The sequence below is a fragment of the Strongyloides ratti genome (genome assembly GCF_001040885.1).
Source record: "Strongyloides ratti genome assembly S_ratti_ED321, chromosome : 2".
In the NCBI taxonomy this organism is placed as follows: Eukaryota; Metazoa; Nematoda; class Chromadorea; order Rhabditida; family Strongyloididae; genus Strongyloides; species Strongyloides ratti.
The window spans coordinates 10,024,915-10,049,324 of record NC_037308.1 but is presented as its reverse complement, the minus strand read 5'-3'; the positions used below and the strand labels follow the sequence as shown (position 1 = coordinate 10,049,324).

Sequence of the window (24,410 nt, the reverse complement as noted above, 5' to 3'; positions counted from 1 at the left end):
GTTAAAAATTATGAAGAACTTATTTGTTTAATATTTAATTCATTTTTTTGTAATCTAGCTTGTTCTAATTTTTCAACTTCTCTTATTACATCTTCCCTTTTGCTTAACGGTAATAATTTTGGATCAACAATTTCACCACGTTTTAATTTATACTTTTCTTCAAAAGATAATATTTGTTCAGTGGCTTCCGTCCAACTATAGGCACTTGGTGAACCAACTAAAAGATGCCTTAATTTTCCTTGAGTTAATCTATCAAGTTCCTCAAACTCAATATCAGACATCTTTGGAACATCCATTTTTATGGTACTTGTAACAATAGGTAAATCATTATCATCAACAGTTGGTCGTTCATTAATACATCCTTTAACATAATATAAATTACCATTATCATCTTCTATATGTATATTTCCTTTGGCATCAACAGAAGCTCTTTCATGTTCTAATAACATTGCTTCTTTTTGGAAACTTTCTAATGCAGATTCATAATCAACACCCATAACAATTAAATTAGGTATGGCTTCTTCTAATAATATTGTTGCTTTAGCTATACCCTGTGGATCATTTAAACCATTTAATCGAAGATACTTTAAATTTTTTAAACTTCTTAATCCCATTAAACCTTTGGGAGAAATTTTTTTACAATTTGATAAATCTAACATTTCAAGTGATTCACTAAACATAGTACCAACTCTACTTAATGTCCAATCATCAGCATATTTACAATTTGCCAATGATAAAAGTCTTAATTTAGTTAAATCATAAAGATTATCAAAACCTTCAAACATCAACTCTGTATTTGAAGCATCAATTGCCTCAAGATATAAACCAGGTACACGCCTTGGTGGTAAAGAATATCTTCCTTTTTTATCTTTTCTAATCCAAGCATTATCACCAACAAACTTAATTGTCCCACCACGATGAACAATAAAATAAGCAGCAGCTAAATCTGGACCAAGAAATAATAATCTTTCAGGTATAAAACGTTGATCAAACTGAAGATGTTGAAAATGTTCATAAGCTTTGCATCTTTTAATATTATCAAATGAATGATCAAGATATCTCATTTGTGTATGACTTGTCAAAAATTCAATTGACAAAGCTCCAGTTTCTCTTCTTGTCATATCTTCAAGATCTTTTTTTGGCATTACTAAAATTATTAAAAAATATTTTTAATATGATATATAAAATCAACAGAAAAAAAAATCATTATTACCGTCAGATTCTTTTTCTGGTGTAATATATAATCCTTCATTTAATTTGATATAACTTCTCTTTCTTTCTTCTAATTTTTTTTCTTTAAGACCTTCTTTTTCAATTTCTTGCCAACGTTTAAATTGTTTCCAGAAATGTATAGAATTTCTGGATGGATTATATAGAGATCTAGTTACTTTAATCAAATTAATAGGATTACTCATATTTACGAATAAAAGTTATACATAAAACAATTTAAATATTTTCTTTTTCTAAGGCCGTACCTCTATTTATTAATAACTTCTGAAAATGTATTTAAAAATATTTATATAAATATTAAAAATTATTTAAATAGGAAGATATAAATTAATTAATACAGTTTTATTATTATTTACTTCGTTATTATTTTTTGGTAATTCTGAAATTTCATTTATATTATTGCATGTCATTTTTTTTTTGATTAAAATAATTGGAAACATTATATTGTTATGTAAATTTTTCATGTTGATTGATTGGTTGTAAATTAAAAAATCTGTTAATAAATTTTTTTAAATAAAAATATAAAATATATATTAAAAAAAATATTCAAATTTAATTATGTTTATTCAAGTATCTAATAAAATAGTCAACAAAAAATATAATTTTATATTTTAGAAACGAATAGTATAATTTCCTGATGATGTTTTTGTTTGACAGTAAGCTACTACATCATACTTTTCTGAGATATTTACAGATTTGATCTAAAAAAAACTAATAACAGAATTTATAAAAGTAATACTTACAGAAACATCTGACATTAAAACATCATTTATTGTAAATTGTAAAGTTAAAATTCTCGGAATCTTCTCCTCAATTTCACTTTTAATTGTAGATAAAGAAAATTCAGCTCTTGAATGGCTTGCCTTTTGTCCAGGATAATTTTTAAACATCCAAATCAAAGCATTATTATCTTTTTGATGAATAATTTTACCAAAAGAACTTGTGTATTTCAAATTAAAACAATCTCTTGATATTGGAATAGCAACCTGTATAAAAGTTGCATATCGATATGCTCTATAATTTGATTTTAAAGATAAATTATATATAACTCTTGAAGAACTAGGTTTTAATAGTGTACAATTACATTCAATTATTGGTTTGAGTGAAAATTCTGGTGTCAATTGATATGATATTAAATTTGTTTTTCCTTCTGGTGGTATACATTGTATCTCTTTATAGTCTTCAAATTTTGTCATAAAAATACAATGATGAAATTTAATATTATCTAAATGAAAACCACGGTGATCATAAATGTTTCTAGTACCAAGTAATTCTTTAAATTTTTCACACACTTTAAATGTAACTTTTGGCATACCAGAAAGTTGTGCAAAAAGGTCAATAAATCCTTTAATTGTATATTCTACAATAGAACCTTCTTTATTAATGGTAATGTCAATTTTTTCTGTTAATTTTACACCAACTTCATTAGTAAGATGATAAATATTTGGTACCCTCCAATTAACAGCATTTGTAACAGTTGGAGGTACCATAATCTGTCTTTTAGTTTTCTTTCCATTCTGCATAACATAACTTTTTAAAACATTAATTTCAGATATTTGTGGATAACCAAAATCTAATATTTCATCTAATAACTCATAAATGTAAATTAAATTTTTATTAACATTTATAGCTGTTAATTCACCTAACAAAGACACCAACAAATCTTTAATTTTATATAAAAATGTTATAATAAGCATAACATTAGAAGTATTATTTTCTTCCATAACTCCTATTATATAAATATCATTGATTTTTATGTACATATAAAAATTATTTTCAAAAATAAAAAATGGCATATTTTCAAGTGCATCTTGATTTTTCCATAAATATTCACGAAAAATTGTTATTGAACTAGTTGTTTCTCGATATATTTTTGATATTAAAGATTTTCGATTTTCATCACAAAAGTATATTGCTGAACAAGTCATTTTAATTATAAATATAATTATTTTATAACGGGTATTATTATTTCTAAATATTAAAATTTGATTATATTTTTGAATAAATATGTTTAAATTTCTTTTTACATATTAAACAAATTTAACACATTTGAATAAATTTTAAAATTGCTAAGAAGTATAAAATTATTTATTCATATTAGTATATATTATTTTTTTCTAAACTTATTTTGTCAAATTCAATGCACTTCACAGAACTTTAAAATATTGAGAATTTATTTATGATATTTTTACAATACAAATGGCAAAAAAAAATTAAAATTTAAAACGTCTTAGAGCAACTGTTGTATCTTTTAAATCTACTTTAACTTTTTCTCTCATATAAAATATTGGACAATCACGGGAAGAGCAGATAATCTCTTCACACACCGTTCCAGCACAATTTTGACATTCTGACCACAATTGATTATACTTTCTTTCTGCATCTTGATATGAAGAAATTTTTTCGCGATAAACATCTCCTTCATAAATACGGCAATGATCACATGTAGCAAATTTGTCATTCTTAAGAACTGCTTTACATTTCAAGCAACTATATGCTTTCTTGGTAAATGCGAATAAACCACCAACCTTACAACGGGAAATAAATTTCTTCTTTGTATGTTCCCCTTGAATTAACATCTTTTCAGCTTTGTCTCCTAAAATTGGTTCAAAAATTCTTCCCAATGGTTTAGCTAATTGATGTTCCAAGTAATATTCAGTGTCAATTGGAATATTATTTTTTAACACATATAATGGATCTTCAGCCTTTTCATAAGCAGGAACATTTTTTCCTTTTGATATAATAACATAAGGTACACGATCTCCTAACTTTGGAGCTGATCCAGGATCACGTTTTTTCATTCGTTCTGCCAATTCAACATGAGCTAACTTTGAGCTGTAGTCTTTTTTTGTCAATTCTTTAGATATAACCAACATACTTATATCAACACGATTCATAAGTAAATCAGATATTACTTTCTTTGCATGACTTAAAGCTGCAGTTTCATCTCTTTTAATTAATAATTTATTCAAACATTCATTTAAGACCTTTGCAACAAGTGGAGCATTATCTCTTCTAACTGTTTCCAATCCTTTGCAATCTAATTTATCATAAGCACCAGGTTTTGTATAATATAATCCAGCATAACGTTTTTTGTTAATGAGTAAATAAGGAAAGTATACTTTTTCAAATTCTAATTTAATAGGTTCTTTAAATGTTTTACTTATTTCTTTTGCTGCATGTGCTCCCAATTCCATTGCTTCCTCTACAGTATTAACACCAAATTTTATCATGACAGAATCAGTGTCACCATAAACGACGATACTATTAATTGGACATTTACCATCTAAGTAACCCTTTTTATATGTTGACTCTACTAATTCTTTAGTTTTCTCTATCATTTGCCTTCCAAAAGCAGTAACTGATGAAGAAATTTCTAAACATGGTAACTTTCCTACCGTTGCACCAGTAAAACCATAAATTGAATTAGCACTAATCTTTAAAGCCAATTGTCGACCATTATAAACCATCTGTTTGAAAGGATCTTTTTCAGATTTCATAAGATTCTTTACCTGCTTTCTAGCATCTAACAATTCTCTTAGAATATCAGGCAAAAGACCATTAACATGTTTTGTTGAGGCAAAATAATTACCTGTAGGACTTTTAACATAATCTTCACCTTCAACCCAACCAGGTGGAGGTGTAGATAACAATGAGGTATAACAAATGTTGTGAGCAATCATAATTGATGGATATAGAGAAGCAAAATCAAGTGTAGCAATTGGTTCATTGTAAAAACCTCTAATTGGTTCAATTACGGTAGCTCCTTCATATTTAGAATCTGTAAACTGTTTTTCAATAACAGGCAACAACAAATTCATTTTCCTTGTTTTTCTAATTAATTGTGAAAGAATCTTAACCTGTTGACCTCTTGTCAATAAGAAATTTAAAGGAACACCAGTTACTCTTGACATTTCCATATAATTAATGAAAGACATTAATTTTTGAAGTAATTTAAGTGGTAAATAAGCATCTTTCAAACAATAAATAGCTAACCTTTTTCTAGTTTGCGCATCTCCATTCTGAAGATCGGAAATGATATTGTGTTCGACATCCTCTTTTTGTGTGGATAAAAAGTAAAAAGAAACGTTATTTAATGTATAACTTCGAAGTTTGTAATCACGAAGAACTATTTGCAAAACATCAAAAATTACACGGCCTTCCATATTAATAGTCTTATTGACTCGAGAACCCATCTGTTTTGAAGATAACTGTTGATCACGTGCCTTTGTTACAGAATTACTTATACGCCCTAACTTATTTACTTCTTTGTCAATTTTTAAAGCCGAAGCACGATCAAGTATATAAGGTATATCAAAATTTTGGATATTATAACCTGTTATAATATCTGCATCAACAGTTCTAAAGAAATTAGCCCAACTTATCAATAATTCTTTTTCTGTTTCACAACTTATAACTTCAGCACCAGGAATATTAGCAGTATCCTTCAAACAAAATATATTTCTAATAAAAGGTTCTTCTTTACCTTCAATTTTAACCATTGTTGCAATTTGAATAATAGGATCCTCTTTTGCTTCTGGAAATATACCTTTCCTACCCTGACATTCAATATCAAAACTTAAAACTCTTAGTGGTGCAACACCAGACCACATTGGATCATTTGAGTCATGAACAATCAAATCATTTACATCAACAGAAACTTCAATTTGAGAAATAGACACTTTATTAGAAGTTAATTCATATTTTCCTTTTTTTAATTCAACCCATCCACAACCAACCAAATTTATATCGGCCATAAAACGAATTTCATAATCAATATTAGATTCAAACACTTTTACATCACCAGTAGAATGACCAGGCATCAAGGATAGTCCTTCAATGTAATTGTTTATTGCTGAACACAATCGAGGATGAACAAAATAAGTTTTCAAGTAGTTTTTTCCATCAGAACTATCAAAACCATAAATATTCTTTCCTCTTACAATTTCAACTTTTGGACAAAATTCTTTGAGTTCCTGACTAACACCATAATTTTTGGCAACATCAACAAGTAATTTATTTATATTTCCTTGAACGTATGTCAAATGTTCTTCCTTAAATTCATCAGGTAACTCAAGAAAACAATATGGATAATAGTTTAGAACGTGAATTAATACAGTATTCCCATCTTTACTAACACCAAATAATCTTGTGTCAATGAATTTTTTATCCTCCATAACATAATCCATATCAAGAACCTGTACTACAAGATCTGCATCTAAACTTTGTTTATAAACATCAGGAACAGCAGGACGAGGCCAAGTTTCACCTAAAAAATACCATGTGATTTTTTATACAACAAAAACATACGTTTATTTGTTGAAGAATCATTTCGAGCCAATATTTCTGCAAACTCTAACTTATCCTCATTTTCAAGCTTTTCACTTTGTTCTATTTTATTCTTTTTTACATTTGTAGCAATGGTTAGTTCTTCGCCAAGAGGCCTCTTAGTCATTTTGAAAAAAATTAATAGAACAATGACAAGTAAAGAAATACGATCTTTCAAATATTTACCGCCTAACTTTCGTGTTAGAAGGAATTGGAAATCTGTTTAATTATTTTTAAAATTTATCTACATTACTATTAACAGTTTTCTATGTTATTATCTTTTTAATGTGTGTAAAAATTTATTTTCATATTGATAAAAATAGGGTATTGTAGAAATTTTTGAATATTTAATTTTCTTAATCTTATTTTATTCTTATACTTTTTTCTATTTGTTAAATCATTTTAATTTAGTTTTACTATACTTAATTCTTAGATATATATTGCCGTGACTTGACTTGATAAAGTTTTTTTTTTAATATATTAAAATAGTGATAATTAATGTATGCTTCCATTAATTAAAAGCTTTTTAAAGAAAAGGAAATTATCTTAAAAAAAGAAACATTAAAAAAAATGGTAGAGTAAAGAATTATAATTTGATAACTTATAATCATCACTGAAAAATTTTCATAGTTTTCTAGTATATTTAAGAGTTAATGTTTTCTGAGGGTAATCGGTTTTTCATCTCGTTTCTGATTACACTAATTAATAATTATTTTTAGATTTACTAACAGTTTTTATTATTTTATGAGTTTGTTTGAAATAAAAAAAATTTTAAATTCTTCGGTTTCTTCCTACAAATAACTGTAAATCATTACATTTATTTTTTGTAAATAAAAACAAATACTTTAAAAAACAGTTTTTTTTATCCCTACAACTACTTATATCAAGTAAATCAGAAGTCACAATCGTAATTGATGAAAAATTTTTAATATTGGTTAAATATATTTATTATATTTTTAAAATAATTTTTCATATAAAAAAATTGTGATGTTGTTTATATTGGATTTCATCATTATAATATCACAATTAAAAATTTAAATTTTATGTATGTTTCAAATTTGTTTTCCATTTATTTCAAATTATATACACAATTACTTTTACAATTTCAAAAAATCTAACCAATATATTATTCATAGAAATCTACTATAAAAATAATAATCATCTAATAGAGTAAACATTGAAGTGAATCTATTTTTTTTATGTATTGTACTCATTCAACAAATAAACATTTTAATTTTTTGAGTAGGTATCTAATTATTAAATCTTGAAAACTTTAAAATAATTCAAATCAACAACAAAAATAAATATAAATAAATTTTGTGATAAATAATAATAGAATCAAAGTTATATATATTTATCAAAATCTAAGAGTGTATAGGATTATAAACAAAGATTAAAGGATATTTTTATTTTAACAACTTAATGGCTAATAAAAAGGTGCATTTATATATATATATATATATTCAAATTTTGGTATTAAGGTTTTCTATAACCACAAATTTGTTATAAAATTATTTATTTTTAATCATGTTTAAATGTTTCATTGAATCATAATGTATTAATTTTAATTATTAAATTATCATTTAAATTCATTCAAAGTTGTAGTTTGTTATTTATAGTAAAACGGTTGTAGTTTGTAGTTAGATAGTAAGTAACGTGTTTATATTATAATAATTTTAATCAGAAGTAAGATTTACTTGTATTGATTTTTCAGTACGTATATGACCCTTATTTCAAAATTATTTATTAATATAATGGGAAAAAAACCATTAAAAAAAGTAATAAGAAATCTTCCAACTCCTGAAAGTGGTGAAAAATTTTTGAAAATAGATAAAATCATTGCCTTAACAGGAAAAAATGAAAATGTTAATGTTGATGCTGTAACATTGGTAATTTTTATATTTTTTTTTTTTTAAATAATTATTTTAATTAGGATACAATGCCAAATGGTTCGAAGAATGGAACAATTGTAGCAATAGCTGGTTCTCCTGGTTCTCATTTAGATTTTAAATACATGCTTCCATTTTTTATTGAAAAAGAATATAGATTTGTGGGGATAAACTTTCCTGGGTATGGTTTTACAAAAGTAGATGATAGATTTACTGAATCTAATAAAGAAAAGTATAATTATATTAAAAAAATAATGGAAACTAGAAAAATATCTCCTTCAGAAAAAGTTATATTTATGGGTCATAGTCGTGGTACAAAAAGTGCTTTAGAATTAGCTGCAACATATAATGAAGAATCAACTAAAGGTGTTGTTTTAATAAATGGTGTTGGTATAAGAAAACATAGAGGAATCCTACCATTTTGGCCAATAGCTTTATTTTCAAAATTATGGGAAACATTTCCTTTTGCTAGAAAACAAATTATTAATCCAATAATACATGTTATATATGGTATGCTTGGATTAAAGACCAATTCTCCTGAAATGTCTGCATGTTGTTTGAGATCTATTAATAGTTTTGATCTTCCTTCACAAACAAAATTTGTTGATTTAGTCAATAAAAGGAATACTAAAATTCTTCAATTAGGAGGAGGAAAAGATTGGTTGATTGAAAAAGATATAACAATAGAATTTGCAAATTTATTTAACAATATGAAATTTATTGTAAGTTTTATATTTTTATAATAAATAAATGTTTGTTTTAGGAAAGTCATAAACATGATGATGATGAAGAAATAATTGATAAAATTTCTATTAATTTTAAAAATGGAGCAAAAGGTGTTTCTGTATACTTTGAAAAAGAAGGACATTTTTTAAATAAATTTAGAGCTACAGTTATAGCAAATGCTATAGACATTATGTTTCGTGAATCAGATAAACAACTTAAAAGTAAATTATAAAATAATACATAATAAAAAAAATTGAAGTATAAGTATTTTTATGTAAATTGGCAATTTTTACCTACAATATTACCTATTTTTTTATAAGGATATTTACAACATTGTGTAGAAGAATTATAAATTGTTGGAGTTGTTGTATTGCCTGTTTTTAAGTAACAACATTTTGATGTTGAAGAAATTGAAATTGGAGTTGAGCAGCATTCATGTGTTTTTGAATTATAAGGAGAATATAATGGAATAAGTGTGTTACTTATACAACAACTATCATATTGTGTCATATTATAAATTTTTTCACCACAACAAATTTGTTCTTTTTCTCCATCCAAAATATTTGATCCACAGCAAGTTGATTTTAAGTTTACATTTTCATGCAAAATGTTGCCACAACATTGTGTTGTTGGAGAATATATAAATGCTTTATCTCCACAACATAATCCATTTTGTACATTAAAAATTTTATTATTACAACATGTTTGAGAATTTGTTAAAGTTTGATTTCCACAACATCTTTCAGCATATTGTGTTCCAATATTTCTTTCACGTATAACATCATCACAGCAAATTTGGCGATTACTATTCATTAAATTGTCACCACAACAAGTTGATCCATACATTGCTTCTGGAGATTCAAAAGACTGACACATTCCATTTTCACAACATGCTTGATAAACTAAAAATATTTGAAATAATAATTAAATTTAATTTCTTACTAATACATTCTACTAATTGTGTAGAAATAAAGAAAGTAGTTAATAGTAAAATGAAATAATATTTCATTTAAAAAATAATGTAAAAAGATTGTTAGTATACACTTTTAGCATTCTTTAGAAATGGTATACACAGCTATTTAAATACTTTTATTTATTAGATGCTAAATATATACATATATATAATTAAAAGTTAATATACGCTAATGACATTCTTTTATTCATAAAATTTTAAATTTTTATATCTATAATAATTAAATTATGGTAACAAAAACACATTATCAAAACAATATTTTACTTTATATATGCTTAATTTATTTATTTGTGATTAGAGGTACATTTTGAAGATACAATACTTAAAGGTTCACCAGAAGTTGTGTAACCAATTGTTGATGGATCTACAAAAGAAGAATTTGTAATACTTTTGTTTACTTCAATATTTTTTTTATCCATAATAATTTTTCCACCCTCCTGTTGTACATCTTTTTTTTTAATTTCTTTATTATTGAAATTTGATGGTAATGTTTTTAATGTTGATGATGTTGTCAATTCTTCAATGTTTCTAAGTTCTTTTTCATTTGAAGATAATCCAATTTTATCTTTACTTTCAACTGTTAGAAATATATTTACATTATTAGTACCAGATTCTGTAGTATCAATAAATCCCGGTGAAATAGAAGTGTTTGTAATTAATCTTTGATTTGTGTCATTATATGGATATTTAAAAATGTCCGAAGAAGAATAAATACAATCACTTGTAGTATATGATACTGGTGTTACTACAACTCCTACAACCTTATTTTCAGTTAATTTTGATTTTATTTTTATTTTTGGAGGTAGATACAACATCTTACAGCATTTAATAATAATATAAACTAATAAAGCAAGAATTGTTATGAATAAAAATAAATCAAGAACTGCAATCCAATATTCATTTTCACTAAAGTACGATCCTCCCATTGGAAAATATAAAATATTGGTCATTTTAATATATATTATTTATTTTAAATTTTTATACTTATATGAATAAAAATTTGACTTTAAAGATTTATAATTAAAAATTTACTTAAATATTTATATTAAAATATTTATATACTACGATACATTTAAATGTAATTATCCAACAAAAATTCTAGAATTTTTGCATTTCAATTAAATGACACATATTTTCCTTATGAAGCAACATCAAAAAAAATTATGGATTTATTTTAGAGTCACTGATGTATTGAATAAATAAAAATTATGCATATATTAAAAATATTCAAATTTTCGAAAAAAAATTTCTAATACGTACGTGACTCTAAAATTAAGCCATTGTTGATTGTATTCAAGATTTATCACGTTTCAAGGCCTATTGAGTCACTATAGTTGCATATTCAATTTTCAAAAAAGGTTGTTTTCTTTTGTCATATTTTTAGAGGTAAAATCGGAAATCTAGAAAATTTTCAGCCGATTTTTATATCTCTGAAAATTTTAATGTTATAGCTATGAAAATTAAAAATCTAGAACAACTTTTGGATAGAAATCGAATGAAACTAGTCCCACTTTCATAGGATAAGTATTTTTTGAGATACTGAAAAGTGGGGAACAATGAATATTTTAGAAAAATTTCCGCCATTGGTCATATCTCCTTTCATAATGGAGATAAATGAAATCAGATTTCTGCAATCATTTTCAAATAACTTTTTAATTAGGGTCTACCTTTAAAATTTTTTTATAGCTTTAACCATTTTCGATATATAAAAAAATGATTACAATGGATTACGCGCGAAAAAATACCAAACTCAGTATTTCAAGAACGGGTGAAAATTTTATAATTTTTTCAACTTAGGATATACCTTAAATTATGAAAGAAGCCTAGCGCATCAAGTTTCATAGACCTGTGACTTCATTAACTTGAGTTATCACTAAATTCTTAATACTTTTTTATCATCATATTTCTTATCATAACTTCATTTCTAGAAGTCCTATAAAGATATAAATAGGCTTAATGAGTTTCTCGTAAAAAATTGATCTAGAAAAAAGTATTTATTTTAAACATTTACCATATTATCATAGAAGTCGAGATTTACAAAAAAATATTCTACAATTTCGCCCTTCAACTTTGAATCCTTATAACTCCTGAAGTTTTAATTTTTGAATATTGTTGATTATATTCAAAATTCATCCCACTTCAAGGGCTATCGAATGACTATAGTGGCATATTCAATTTTAAAAAAAAGTTGTTTTTTTTAATTATTTATTTTTCTTTATTTATTTGTTGTTTTAGTATAAAAATTTTTGTTAAATCAACATTGTAATTTTAAAAAAAAATTTTACATATGTATAATATTCAAATATTAAAAAAAATTTATAATATGTTAATGATTCTAAAATTTAGTCAAAATGATTTTTAATGCTTTTGTTTTCCGTTAAGAAGTTTTTAGATTTTTTTTATGAAATTTTAATATACTGTTCTCAAAGGTATCTTTTACAATTCTGTGATATTTAATTTCAATTATCCTAATTTTTAGAAATGTTTTTAATTGTTTCCAAAATATATTTAATTTTCTCAATTTTGTTTGTTTACAATGAAATTTCCAATAATGCTATTTCTTATTGCTACATAAATTATTTTATAATTAAAAAAAACTTATTTAAGGTTATTTGTTTCAAATATATTCTATAAATTTTCCAAAAAAAAACACATTTACAATGTTAAAATAAATTTATTGTATTTGTTTCTGGTTTTTAAAAAATTAAAATTATTATAAATAAAAAAATCTTATTTATTAGATCAAATTTTACGTATATAAAAGAATAAAGTAGTTTGAAAACACATCTCTCTTATAAAGAATATAATTGTGCACGATACTCCAAGATTTTTAAACATAGTATTTTTAATTTTTAGTTTATAAAAATTTAACGTTTGATTAAAAAAATGGAGATTGATCTGAATAGAAGAAAAGTTCTAACCAATTTAGGTTATCGTTCCGATGGTCGATTAGCTAAAGAAATACGACATATTTCCTATGAAACAGGTATCCAAAGGCAGGCACAAGGAAGTGTTTCATGGAAACAAGGATTAACAGAGGTAATTTTTTTTTTCTATTGTAAATAATTAATTTATGTTATCTTAGCTTCGTTGTTCGGTATTTGGTCCAGGTCCATGTAGAAATAAAAGTCGTATGCGTCGTGAAGAAGTTTATCTTAATATTGTTGTCAATCAACTACCTTTTGCTACCAGAGATAGGAAAAGAAACGAAAATACAAAGCGTGATAGACAACAACAATCTATCTCACGTTTTCTTGAATCAGTATTTAGAAAATGTGTTGTTACAGAACTCTATCCAAGATCTCAAATTGATATCTATATTGATATTTTATTAAATGATGGTTCTGTCATGGCTGCTTGTATGAATGCTGCATCCGTAGCTTTGGCAACATCTTCAATACCAATGAGATATGTTCCAACAACAGTTACTGTGGGATATTGTGATAGTGATTATGTTCTTGATTTAAATGCTGATGAAGAAACAAAAAATGTTTGTAGATTAACAATTACAACAAAAAATGGAACAGATAATATAGTTGCAATTGATATGCAAAAAAAGTGTGAAACAAATGTTTTTGATAAAATGTGTAAATTTGCCTCTGAGGAATCATCACAAATACATAGCATTCTTTCGGCAACAATGTTTCATTATGCAGAAACTTGTATTGGTTTGGAGTCAAGATTTTAATTATTGTTTCATCTAACAAAAAATATTTACATATCATCTTTGGAAATACTATTTAAATATAAAGCAAAATTTTGACCAATGTTTCTTTGTATTAACTACTCTATTATTGCAAAGTTATATTGAAAAAAAAAAGTTTCACTAACTTAACAATTAAAATATTATCTTAAAAGAAAAGTGTCATATATGTATTACTTTATTGAAAGTTAGCATCATACCAAAAGATAAGAGTAAACACGCATAACAATTGTTGTATTTTTTGTTTGAAAAATTGATTTTTTTTTTCTAGTTATGAAAGTTTTTATTGTAACCGGTGCCAATAAAGGAATTGGGTACGGAATTGTAAGAAATTTATTGAAGCTCGTTAAAGAATCTACCATATTTTTAACAGCTAGAAATGGAGAGCTCGGTTTAAAGGCAGTAGATGAAGTTTTAAAGGAGGTTGGGACAATGAAGGACTCTTCAGTAGATTTAAAATTCCACCAACTTGACATTACTGATGAAGAAAGTTGTAAGAAATTTAAAAATTATTTAGAAAATGAAAAATATAAAATTGATGTTCTTATTAATAATGCTGGTTTTGCCTTTAATATTGATGCTACTGAGTCACCATTAATTCAAGCAAAATCAACTATTGGTATTAATTATTACGGAACTAAAATGGTTTCGAAATATTTAATTCCATTGATCAAAGATGAGGGAAGAATTGTAAACATTTGTAGTATGTGTGGTAAGATGGCAGGTTATTATAGTGAAGAAAAAATTGAATTGTTTAAAAAAAATACCTATACTGAGGAGGATATTGATAGTTTTGTAGAAAAATACATAGCATCATGTGAACCTGATGTTAGAACTACTAATGGTTATCCATGCTCATCTTATAGAGTATCCAAAGCAGCTGAAATTGCCTTGACAATGCTTTATCATAGACAATTAATGGATAGAAAAATTAGAGCTATTGCATGCTGTCCAGGGTACGTTGCTACAGATATGACAAATTACAAAGGACCATTAACAATCGACGAAGGAACTGTAACACCATTGTATTGTGCTCTTAATGATGACGCTCCAAGTGGTGAATTTATTGAACATTGTAAAGTTTCCAAATGGCTTAGTTAAATTGGTATAAAGTACTTTTATGTTTTTCTTTATTTGTTAAACGATAAAAACGTTTCAATTTTTATTTAACTTTTAAATTTTTAATGATTTTCTACTTTCTATATATTATAGATGGGTGACAAAAAATTTGTCGCTGAAAAAATACAAACAATAAATTGTGATCAAAAAAAAGTAAGAGTTGTTCGTTTTAATTCTGATGGCAAATATGCACTAACAGCAGGAAGTGATAAAAGTATTAAATTATGGAATCCTTATAAAAATTTACATTTAAGTACATATTCAGGTGATTATGGAGAGATACTAGATGTACGTAGTAGTAGAGATAATGGTTTAATTTTAAGTGGTGGTGTAAGTAAAAATTTATTATTACATGATGTAGAAACAAAAAGAAACATTAGTCGATGGTTTGGGCATTTAGCAAAAATTAATTCTGTTTCTTTTAATGAAGAAGGAACAATGACATTTTCTGCATCTCAAGATGGAACTGTTAGATGTTATGATTTAAGAAATAAATCTAAAACACCAATTCAAATTTTTAATGAAGCAACAGATGCCGTTTTATGTATATCAATAAAAAATCATGAAATAGCTACTGGATCTGCTGATGGTAAATTAAGATTATATGATTTAAGAAATGGTACAATGACTTCAGATGATTTTGGTTACCCTGTTTCTTCAATAAATTTTTCTTCAGATAATCAATGTATACTTGTGTCTATTCTCAATTCAAATGTTACCTTACTCGACAAAGTAAATGGCGGGTCATTGTTAAACTTAGAGTCACATATAAATACAGAATATAAATTAGAATCATGTATAATGGCATCAGAAAATGAGATTGTCAGTTGTTCAGAGGATGGGTATTTGTATATTTATGAAATGTCAAATGGTAAAGTTGTTGCAAAGTGTGATCACAAACCTAACCTTTACATTCATTCTGTTGTATCTCATCCAAAGGAACCAAAAATATTATCTGCAACAGGCGATAAAATATACATATGGCAATTACTATCTTAAATTATTTTTCTTTTCATTTACAAAAAAAAAAAATAATAAGTTGTTGCAACAAAACGTAGCGTTTTTAGTTATTATAATATGTCTAGACAAGTAAAGGATGTATTGCAAATGATTTTATTTAATTGCTTTTGTTGTAAATATACAAGGCACACTTATTCTTTTTTGACACATTTTAAAATCATTAATATTTATCTTTTTAAAAGTGTAACTTTTTACACAGCAGAAAATTATAAAAAAAAAATTTTTTTTTTGTATAATATTTGTTTCATTTTATCTTCCATCTATCCAACATTAAGAAAGTGATTCTATGTTATTAGAATTATAAATAAATCATGAAAAATGTTTACAATCATTAGTAATTGTTTTGTCTTTGGTTTTATTTTTTTTTTCTGAATAAATAATTTATATTTTGACGTTTTAAAATGAGTATGATTAAAAAGTTTTAAGGAAAAAAAATATAATATTATTATTTTGTTACTTTCAAAATAAATGAATATAAAACATTAGTCCACATAAAAAATATTTTTCAATTACAATTTTTATTTATTTTTTTTTATAGAATAAACTTGTTAAAGGACATTTTTTTTAGTTAAATTGTTAATTAAAATTTGAATGTTTATGTTTTTATCACAACTACTTAAAAAATTTTTAAATATTTCGAAATCATATTTTTATTTATTTTGAAATAGATGTATCATCCAGCTCTAATAATATTAAAAATATTGAAATAAAAATTCATTCTATACTTTTTTTTTTCTATTAAAAAATGTAAATTTACATTCAATAAGTATACCATAATAAGAAGACTATTGTCTATACAAATTTTAGACATCGTATATAAAAATTTAGTATATTTAGACAATTTTTTTTTTTATTATATTTATATTCCCTCTATAATGTTACTTACATTTTAGTTTATTAAGATATATATATATATATTAACCGGGTAAAATACATCATTTTGAAACTACAAATACTTTTTAAAAATGTATTACACTATAAATAATGATATTTTTATATTAAAATAATAAGATCAATGTGAAAAAACTATTTATTGTTCTTTGTTCAATGATAAAATCATTTTTATTAAAACTTACGTCAATCCTTTAAAATTTATTTTAATTTTAAAGTACAGATTTTTCTAAACTGTAATTTAATGACATTTCATTACTATCAATTGCATTATTTGATTTTTTTTCTCTATTGTTTAGTCTCCGAATAGTAGAATCGAATATACATATGCAAATTGTATAATAATTTTGCTAATTTACTTTTATTCTTTCATTGCTTATTTATTTAATTACTATTTCAACTTTTTAGTTTCCGTTAAATTTTGTCTCTTAATATATTTTACTTTCATAATTATATTTGATAAGAGAAAGTTTTAAGCTACGTTTGCAAATAATTTGATAAGAAATATTTTAGTTTTTAAAGTACATAGTAGTCTATCCTTTGAGTTAAATATTTTAATATGTGTAATTATCTACAAATCAGTGTAATAGTATATTAATAAAATAATTTTACAATTTTTTTTTTTTGATTGTAAATTTCAAAAAAAAATAATTATCTCAAAATTGGCATTAAATATTTCCTAAGAAATAATTTAGTTTTAGAAAAAAGTTTAAATAAATTTTGATAAATCATTCTAACCTTGAAAAATATTTTAACATTAGTTTTGAGTTTTATTTTTAAATAAGAGAAATATATTAGTTTGAAAATATATATTTTTGTCAACAGCGTTTTGTCAATTTTTTTAATAAAAAAAAAAATCATATGGATATCATATGTGAAGGTTAAATAATTTTAAAATCATACCTTTTTTCTACAATCTTGTGATAGTTGTTTATAATTCATTTAATAATTTTTCCTTTACAAGATAAAGTATAAATTTATTATCAAATATTTATTTCCAAGAAAATTTATATAATAATAATATTTATACTATTATATTTAAATTCTTAGATATTTTATTTATAAATAAAGATTTATATATATTTATATCTTTGATAATGATTATAAGAATGATACAAGGAACAAATAGAAAAAAAGATATTAACTAAATAAATTTCTAATCAAGTAGTCAAGATTTGACATTGATAGATTAGGCAAGTAAACTTGATAAAACTTTTTCTAATGCATTTTATTTTTACTTTTTTTTTTGCTTATCTTAAGAGAACCTGTATAAAAATATTTATATCTTGATTAAACAAGTTGTAGTGTAAAACATACATTATTTTACATTTTTTCTTAGAAATGCCAATCATAGAACATGTTAAAGTGTACCTATTTTATTTACTACTTTAATATTTATTAAATTTCAATTAAAGAATATTTACGTAGCCATTATTTTTTAATAATATTTTTTGTTTTTTTTTCATATATTGATATATATACATATCTAAAAAAAATTTTAATGTATGATATCAATATAAATATATAAAGTAAACTGTACTTTATATATCAGTTAAGTTTTTATTATTTGATTTATTTTTTTTAATGTTATGCTTATCAAATGTTAGCAGATTTAGATATAAAAAATTTTTTTATTATCGTCTAGACTAGAATCTGATTAACATTAAATTTATTACTCTGATTTTGATTTCTTTTCTAATAAGTATTAATATATATTAACAATAATATTAATTTTATTACTTAGAAATTTTATATGTACATATATATAAATATTTTTATTATATATACATTTTCCTTGCTTCAAACTGTCTACATTGGTGGTTATTTTATTTTATACAATATAATAAATGCTACCTAAAATAACTATTATTTTGTTGATTTAACCTTCAAGTATGTATATATAATTCTTACAAATAATTTTTTTTTTTTTTCATATTCATAGTATAAAGTTTTTCTTTATTTTTAAAAGTAATAGCAAATGATTAAATAATGCCATTAATTAGGTGGAAATTATTTTAAAATATGATATATCCCAACTTATATATTATTACTATCAATTGACCGTGAAGTATAGACAGCTTTGAACTATGCAAACCTGTTAAATATATAAATATTGAGTTATCTATTACAATTGAATTACTAATAAATAAAAGCCTACCTGCGCAAATCATTTTTGAAATATTTATTAGTAACAATTTGATATTACAACAACTGAAAGCATTAAATTAAATAAGAATAATGTGCTCAATACTTTGTTTCATATATTAATGGTAATACATAAAGAAAATAATTTATTTTCTGATAAAATGCCATTACAATTATAATTTTTTTTTCTCAAGCATTATCATAATTTATTCATTTATAATAAAACGTTTAAATGTAGTTTTATATGATCAAAAGTACATTGTAAAATGGTTATCTTATCATTAACAAAGTATGAATAGTTAAATTATTCTTTTAATTACTTTATACATCTTTTTTATTTTATTTCGTATTCACCTTTTTGTTTATTGTGATATATTATTATTATTTTTTATTATAAATATTCACATTAACTATATTAAATATTATTTCAGATATTTATAAAAGTTTGTTGTTTTTTTTTTACTATGACAACAAGTTCAGATATTCTTGTAAAATTAGCACAAGAAAATTCTACATACGAAGTTGAAAATAATTCTACGAACGTAGATAATAAAAACTTACAAACATCAGAGATATCGACATATTCTAGTATATTTAAAAATTTAAATTATAGTGAAAACAATATTTTATCATTAAATAGTCCTATTTTATCTGTATCTCCTACTATATTTTCTAAAGAACAATCTACTATAGATTATGATATTTCAACATCTATAACTGCAGAAGAATTACATAGTCTTATAATTCAAGGTGATAAAGTATTGGCAGATAATTTTTTACGTTTATTTATGCAATCTCCAATTTTAACGGAAAATTTATCCCGTATTCTTATTAAAAATACTGAGGTTGCCATGGAACGTCTTAAATTAATGCAATTAAATAATGAACGTAGTTTAAGTAATTATTCTTCTGGATTTTCAACACCTATATCTGGTCAAACAATTTTTGAACAATCACAATGTAATTCACCTTCAATTGAAATTGAACCATCAATTACAAGTGACACCTCCAGTGAAATGAGTTTATATGAAGAAGCTGTTAATGAAGTTTTAATGGAAAGTACAACTCAAGTAACGCAACATGAATATGAAGCTATTTTAGGAATGTTACAGCTTAAAAACTCTAGTAATTAAATTAAATTGTTACCTTATCTTGTTGACTTTACTATTGTTTCATTTATAACAATAGTAATTTACTCTCTCTAGACGATACTCAAAAAAGTTGTTTTTTTTAATAAAATGTTTTTCAAGAAATTGTAACAAATTAAAATTGTTGTGCCCTCCTAACATTGTTTTTATTTACGTTATTATATAATAAAGTTTAAAAATTAATGTTTTATTTTTTATATAGGTTATATTCAAATAAAATTTAATGAAGTTAAATAGTACCGGAAAATAAATATAGTTTTCTCATTTCCATAATTTCTTAATAGACATATTCTTTTCATTATCTTTCTGCATAACTTTTCCAACAGCCATTTCGAAATCTTCTTGTGTAACATGAACACGTCTTTCACGAAGAGCAAACATACCAGCTTCAGTACAAACAGCTTTAACTTCAGCACCAGAAGCTCCTGGAATTGATTCAGCAATTTTTCTCATATCAATACCACGCATTAAATTCATCTTACGTGAATGAATCTTTAAAATGTCAATACGAGCTTTCTCATCAGGTGCAGGGAATTCAATTTTTCTATCAATGCGACCAGGACGAAGAAGAGCTGGATCAAGAATATCTATCCTATTTGTAGCCATTATAATTTTAATATTTTTAGTTGCTTCAAATCCATCAAGTTGATTAAGTAATTCAAGCATAGTTCTTTGTACTTCAGAATCACCACCACTACTACCACCTTCCATTCTAGATGAACCAATTGAATCAATTTCATCCATAAAAATGATTGATGGAGCATGTTCTCTTGCCATAACGAAAAGTTCACGAACCATACGAGCTCCTTCTCCAATAAACTTTTGAACTAATTCAGAACCAGATACACGAATGAATGTACATTCTGTATGATGAGCTACAGCCCTAGCTAGTAAAGTCTTACCAGTACCTGGTGGTCCATATAAAAGTACTCCTTTTGGTTGAGCAATTCCAAGAGCTTCAAAAAGTTCAGGATGCTTAATTGGTAATTCAATTACTTCTTTAATTTCTTTGATTTGTTTATCAAGACCACCAACCATTTCATAAGTAGAGTCAGGAACTTTTTCTACCATCATCAAACTTACAAGTGGATCAATCTAAAAAAAACAATATTTCATATTTTGAATATTATTATTTGAATTTTAATGTTTGATAAAGTAAACACTAAGGACCTAAACATTTATGATCCTAGTACCTTTTTTATCAAATTTATATAGGATGAACTGCTACAAATTCAGTTACTTATAAATTTAAATAAGTTTCAACGATACATCCATAATGTAAATTTAAATAAAATAAAACATACTTTTTTTGGTAAAAGTTTGTGTAATGTATAACTATCAGCTCTCAAAGCAACTCTGGCTCCGGTACTTAATTTAGTAATCTCAATTGAAGGATCTATATCAACAACATACTTTCCTTCTGGATGAACTTTGACAAGAACCTTTTGTTTATCCATAACTTTGACTACTTCACCAACATAACTACCTTGTTCATGAAGCTGTTGTAATTCTTCTTTAAGCATCCTCACTTTACGATTAAGTTCATTTCTTTGAGCCTGAAGTCTACGTACATTTTGAATTTTTTCAGCGTGAACTTGTTGTAAATCAGCAACTTTTGTGCGATAATAATTTCTTAAAGTTTGTTCAGAAGATGCCGTCATTGAAGAAGAAATGTTAGATAAAGCAACGACAGATGAAACAGTGTCTGGAGCCATGTTAGACTTGTAATATATAGCAGTTATTTCTGACTAAGAGGCTTTATACAAACAATTTGAATGACAAATAGAACGTTATCTGCGTTTCGTTCGTTTTAAGACTCAAACAAAGTGCTTGGAATATAGTGTATATAGTATTGTCATTTTTATATTATTTATCCTCCTAATAAGTTTTTTTTTTTGTTAATCAAAGCTCTTTTTGCATATTAAAATAAATAAAATTTGAATATGACAACAGAGTTGGCTCATAATATTCTCGAAGAAGCTTTTGAGGACAAACCTGTAAGTTGTTTATTTCTTAATATTTATCACAATTTTAGAAGCACAAAGAAAAGCTAGCTGAATCTGATAGAAAGTCTAGAGATTCACATAGGAAACGTGATCGATCACGTTCTCGTATTCGAACAGGTTCTGGTTCAAGGAGTGGATCTGCAGATGATGATAAAGATAGAAGACATAAACGTGATAAAGAAAAATCTAAGCGTTACAGGAGTAGGTCTAGATCGAAAGATAGAAAACATAAGTCATCACGTAATCGTTCACGGTAAGTTTAACTATCACCGATATTTGGTGATTTAAAAATTTTATCATTGTACTGACAACAAATCTTAGACATTAAAAAGATAATAAATATATACGTTGATCTCAAGGATTTATTAGATTTGGAGGATGCCATTATGTGCTGTCTGTGGTATGTTTATAGGGTCAGAAAGTTTAAAAGTTTGTTACAGATTGACTCCTTCACATTAATTTTATAAATTGGCACGCAGTACATTTTTTTTTGTTTGTTTTTAAACTAATAAACATTTAATTTTAGATCACGCGAACATAGAAGACATAGTCGTACACGATCTACATCAAAAGACTACGACCGTAATTATCGTAGACGTGACAAGGATGATTATGTGAAAGACAGAAGACGCGACCAGGTGAAAAGAAATAAAAGAAGTCCTCCTGTGAGAGAGAGGAGAGATGTAATGCCATATAAGCCAAGACCTGCACCACCAGATGTAAATCCAAATTTAACTCCAGAAGAAAGAGAAGAAAGAACAATTTTTATTTTACAATTATCTAAAAGTACTAGACCACGTGATTTGGAGGAATTTTTTTCCGCTGTTGGTCCAGTAAGAGATGTTCGTATTATCCAGGATGCAAAAACAATGAGGTCGAAGGGAATTGCGTATGTTGAGTTTTGGAAAAGAGAAACTGTAGCATTAGCTTTAGGTCTTAATCAAGAGCGTCTTCATGGATGCCCATTGGTAATTCAACGTTCATTAGCGGAGAAGAATCGTGTCAACAGTGGAACTGTTGCTAGCAGTATTGGATTTGGAACTACTGAAAGTGGAAAGGGTCCAGTTACACTGCACGTTAGTAATCTTCATTCAGCTTTGAAAAACAGTCAGTTGCAGCAAGTGTTTGGGAGTTATGGAAAAATTCAAAAGGTTGAGTTATTTTCAAATCCTGATCCAAATATAGGTCAAGTTGGTTTGGTAACTTTTGCTGAAGCTGAACATGCACGTAAAGCTTTAGCTGATTTACACAATTTTCTTATTGTAGAGAGACAAATAAAGGTCGTTGTTTTTGATCCAAAAACAATGGAAAGACCTGTTGCAAATGCAGGATCTACTAGTAGTACTCCTAATTATTTAGTTGAAGGGCAGTCTACCGGACAGACATCTGTAAATCAGGCAGTATCATCTGTAAGACATGAACCTTATCAATGTTTTCTTTTAGTTAATATGTTTGATGCTTCCAAAGAGGAAGGTGATGATTGGGATAAAGAGATTCGTCTTGATGTTATTGATGCAATGTATGGATATGGAGGCGCTGTCCATGTTCACGTTGAAAAAAATTCTCAGAATGGAGAGGTATATGTTAAGGCAATTAATCCAGAGGTAGCAACCAAAGCTGTAAACGCTTTGCACGGTAGGCTTTTTGAAGGTAGAACAGTACAAGCATCGTATACTTTACTAGAGGCTTACCATGAACTATTTCCTGAATCAATTTATGCTACTGAAATTTTAAAAGCAGATTAAAGCATAATTGATTCTTATACATAATGTATGCTAAATTCGAGTTAATAAATTTTTTTTTTCTTTTTCAACTTTTAAAAAACTTCTCTGCGAGGAATAATACATCATTCTTCAGAAAAAATGATTTTTTTAGTGGAATTTTATGCTTAAGTAGAATGTAATCAAAAAATTTATTCAAAAAAAAGTTAGAAACATCAACTTTTTGGATCAAATTTCGACCGAAAACAATTTTATATGACTATAATCTTTTTTGGGAGACGTATTTGACCAAAAAATGATAACCACTTTTAAGGGTTAAATGTTATCTATCATACAACAATAATTTTATAAAATTACGTTTTATTGATTTTTAACATAATTATTAAAGCATTTTTTTTTAATTTAAAGAAATAAATATTATTGTTTAAAAATTTTTCTTTTTACATATTAGAATATAACGGTAATTAGTATAAATTTTGTTAACTATAATTATTTTTTAAAAAATGGTATC

The 24,410-nt window shown here is 25.4% G+C and overlaps 12 protein-coding genes across 12 annotated transcripts; 6 read left to right on the top strand and 6 right to left on the bottom strand.

Annotated features, from left to right (window-relative positions):
* Positions 1 to 8: 8 nt before the first annotated feature.
* On the bottom strand, positions 9 to 1,415 carry SRAE_2000319300 (ATP synthase subunit s-like protein; the record flags this gene model as incomplete). The annotated part of the gene is made up of 2 exons (XM_024654357.1): positions 9 to 1,147; positions 1,214 to 1,415. 2 exons carry the CDS (start codon positions 1,413 to 1,415, stop codon positions 9 to 11), a joined length of 1,341 nt encoding a protein of 446 aa, XP_024507737.1.
* Positions 1,416 to 1,841: 426 nt separating this feature from the next.
* Positions 1,842 to 3,158, bottom strand: SRAE_2000319200 (Clathrin adaptor, mu subunit family and Clathrin adaptor, mu subunit, C-terminal domain and Longin-like domain-containing protein; the record flags this gene model as incomplete). Its single annotated transcript, XM_024654356.1, has 2 exons — positions 1,842 to 1,931; positions 1,974 to 3,158. 2 exons carry the CDS (start codon positions 3,156 to 3,158, stop codon positions 1,842 to 1,844), a joined length of 1,275 nt encoding a protein of 424 aa, XP_024507736.1.
* A 285-nt stretch (positions 3,159 to 3,443) lies between these two features.
* On the bottom strand, positions 3,444 to 6,685 carry SRAE_2000319100 (DNA polymerase delta catalytic subunit; the record flags this gene model as incomplete). Its single annotated transcript, XM_024654355.1, has 2 exons — positions 3,444 to 6,499; positions 6,541 to 6,685. The coding sequence occupies 2 exons, from the start codon at positions 6,683 to 6,685 to the stop codon at positions 3,444 to 3,446; spliced, it is 3,201 nt and encodes a 1,066-aa protein (XP_024507735.1).
* Positions 6,686 to 8,312: 1,627 nt separating this feature from the next.
* Positions 8,313 to 9,437, top strand: SRAE_2000319000 (Protein of unknown function DUF1057 family-containing protein; the record flags this gene model as incomplete). Its single annotated transcript, XM_024654354.1, has 4 exons — positions 8,313 to 8,447; positions 8,492 to 9,169; positions 9,211 to 9,394; positions 9,433 to 9,437. 4 exons carry the CDS (start codon positions 8,313 to 8,315, stop codon positions 9,435 to 9,437), a joined length of 1,002 nt encoding a protein of 333 aa, XP_024507734.1.
* A 6-nt stretch (positions 9,438 to 9,443) lies between these two features.
* On the bottom strand, positions 9,444 to 10,182 carry SRAE_2000318900 (Hypothetical protein; the record flags this gene model as incomplete). Its single annotated transcript, XM_024654353.1, has 2 exons — positions 9,444 to 10,075; positions 10,116 to 10,182. 2 exons carry the CDS (start codon positions 10,180 to 10,182, stop codon positions 9,444 to 9,446), a joined length of 699 nt encoding a protein of 232 aa, XP_024507733.1.
* A 248-nt stretch (positions 10,183 to 10,430) lies between these two features.
* SRAE_2000318800 (Hypothetical protein) lies at positions 10,431 to 11,072 on the bottom strand (the record flags this gene model as incomplete). Its single annotated transcript, XM_024654352.1, has 2 exons — positions 10,431 to 10,897; positions 10,967 to 11,072. 2 exons carry the CDS (start codon positions 11,070 to 11,072, stop codon positions 10,431 to 10,433), a joined length of 573 nt encoding a protein of 190 aa, XP_024507732.1.
* A 1,686-nt stretch (positions 11,073 to 12,758) lies between these two features.
* SRAE_2000318750 (Exosome complex component RRP41) lies at positions 12,759 to 13,834 on the top strand (the record flags this gene model as incomplete). Its single annotated transcript, XM_024654350.1, has 3 exons — positions 12,759 to 12,808; positions 13,056 to 13,204; positions 13,257 to 13,834. The coding sequence occupies 3 exons, from the start codon at positions 12,759 to 12,761 to the stop codon at positions 13,832 to 13,834; spliced, it is 777 nt and encodes a 258-aa protein (XP_024507731.1).
* Positions 13,835 to 14,122: 288 nt separating this feature from the next.
* Positions 14,123 to 14,950, top strand: SRAE_2000318700 (Short-chain dehydrogenase/reductase SDR family and Glucose/ribitol dehydrogenase family and NAD(P)-binding domain-containing protein; the record flags this gene model as incomplete). The annotated part of the gene is made up of 1 exon (XM_024654349.1): positions 14,123 to 14,950. One exon carries the CDS (start codon positions 14,123 to 14,125, stop codon positions 14,948 to 14,950), a length of 828 nt encoding a protein of 275 aa, XP_024507730.1.
* Positions 14,951 to 15,061: 111 nt separating this feature from the next.
* SRAE_2000318600 (Mitogen-activated protein kinase organizer 1) lies at positions 15,062 to 15,967 on the top strand (the record flags this gene model as incomplete). Its single annotated transcript, XM_024654348.1, has 2 exons — positions 15,062 to 15,182; positions 15,234 to 15,967. The coding sequence occupies 2 exons, from the start codon at positions 15,062 to 15,064 to the stop codon at positions 15,965 to 15,967; spliced, it is 855 nt and encodes a 284-aa protein (XP_024507729.1).
* Positions 15,968 to 19,488: 3,521 nt separating this feature from the next.
* Positions 19,489 to 20,157, top strand: SRAE_2000318500 (Hypothetical protein; the record flags this gene model as incomplete). Its single annotated transcript, XM_024654347.1, has 1 exon — positions 19,489 to 20,157. One exon carries the CDS (start codon positions 19,489 to 19,491, stop codon positions 20,155 to 20,157), a length of 669 nt encoding a protein of 222 aa, XP_024507728.1.
* Positions 20,158 to 20,433: 276 nt separating this feature from the next.
* SRAE_2000318400 (Proteasome (Prosome, macropain) 26S subunit, ATPase, 5) lies at positions 20,434 to 21,887 on the bottom strand (the record flags this gene model as incomplete). Its single annotated transcript, XM_024654346.1, has 2 exons — positions 20,434 to 21,267; positions 21,477 to 21,887. 2 exons carry the CDS (start codon positions 21,885 to 21,887, stop codon positions 20,434 to 20,436), a joined length of 1,245 nt encoding a protein of 414 aa, XP_024507727.1.
* Positions 21,888 to 22,115: 228 nt separating this feature from the next.
* Positions 22,116 to 23,923, top strand: SRAE_2000318300 (RNA-binding protein 39; the record flags this gene model as incomplete). Its single annotated transcript, XM_024654345.1, has 3 exons — positions 22,116 to 22,169; positions 22,208 to 22,431; positions 22,705 to 23,923. 3 exons carry the CDS (start codon positions 22,116 to 22,118, stop codon positions 23,921 to 23,923), a joined length of 1,497 nt encoding a protein of 498 aa, XP_024507726.1.
* Between the last annotated feature and the right edge of the window lie 487 nt (positions 23,924 to 24,410).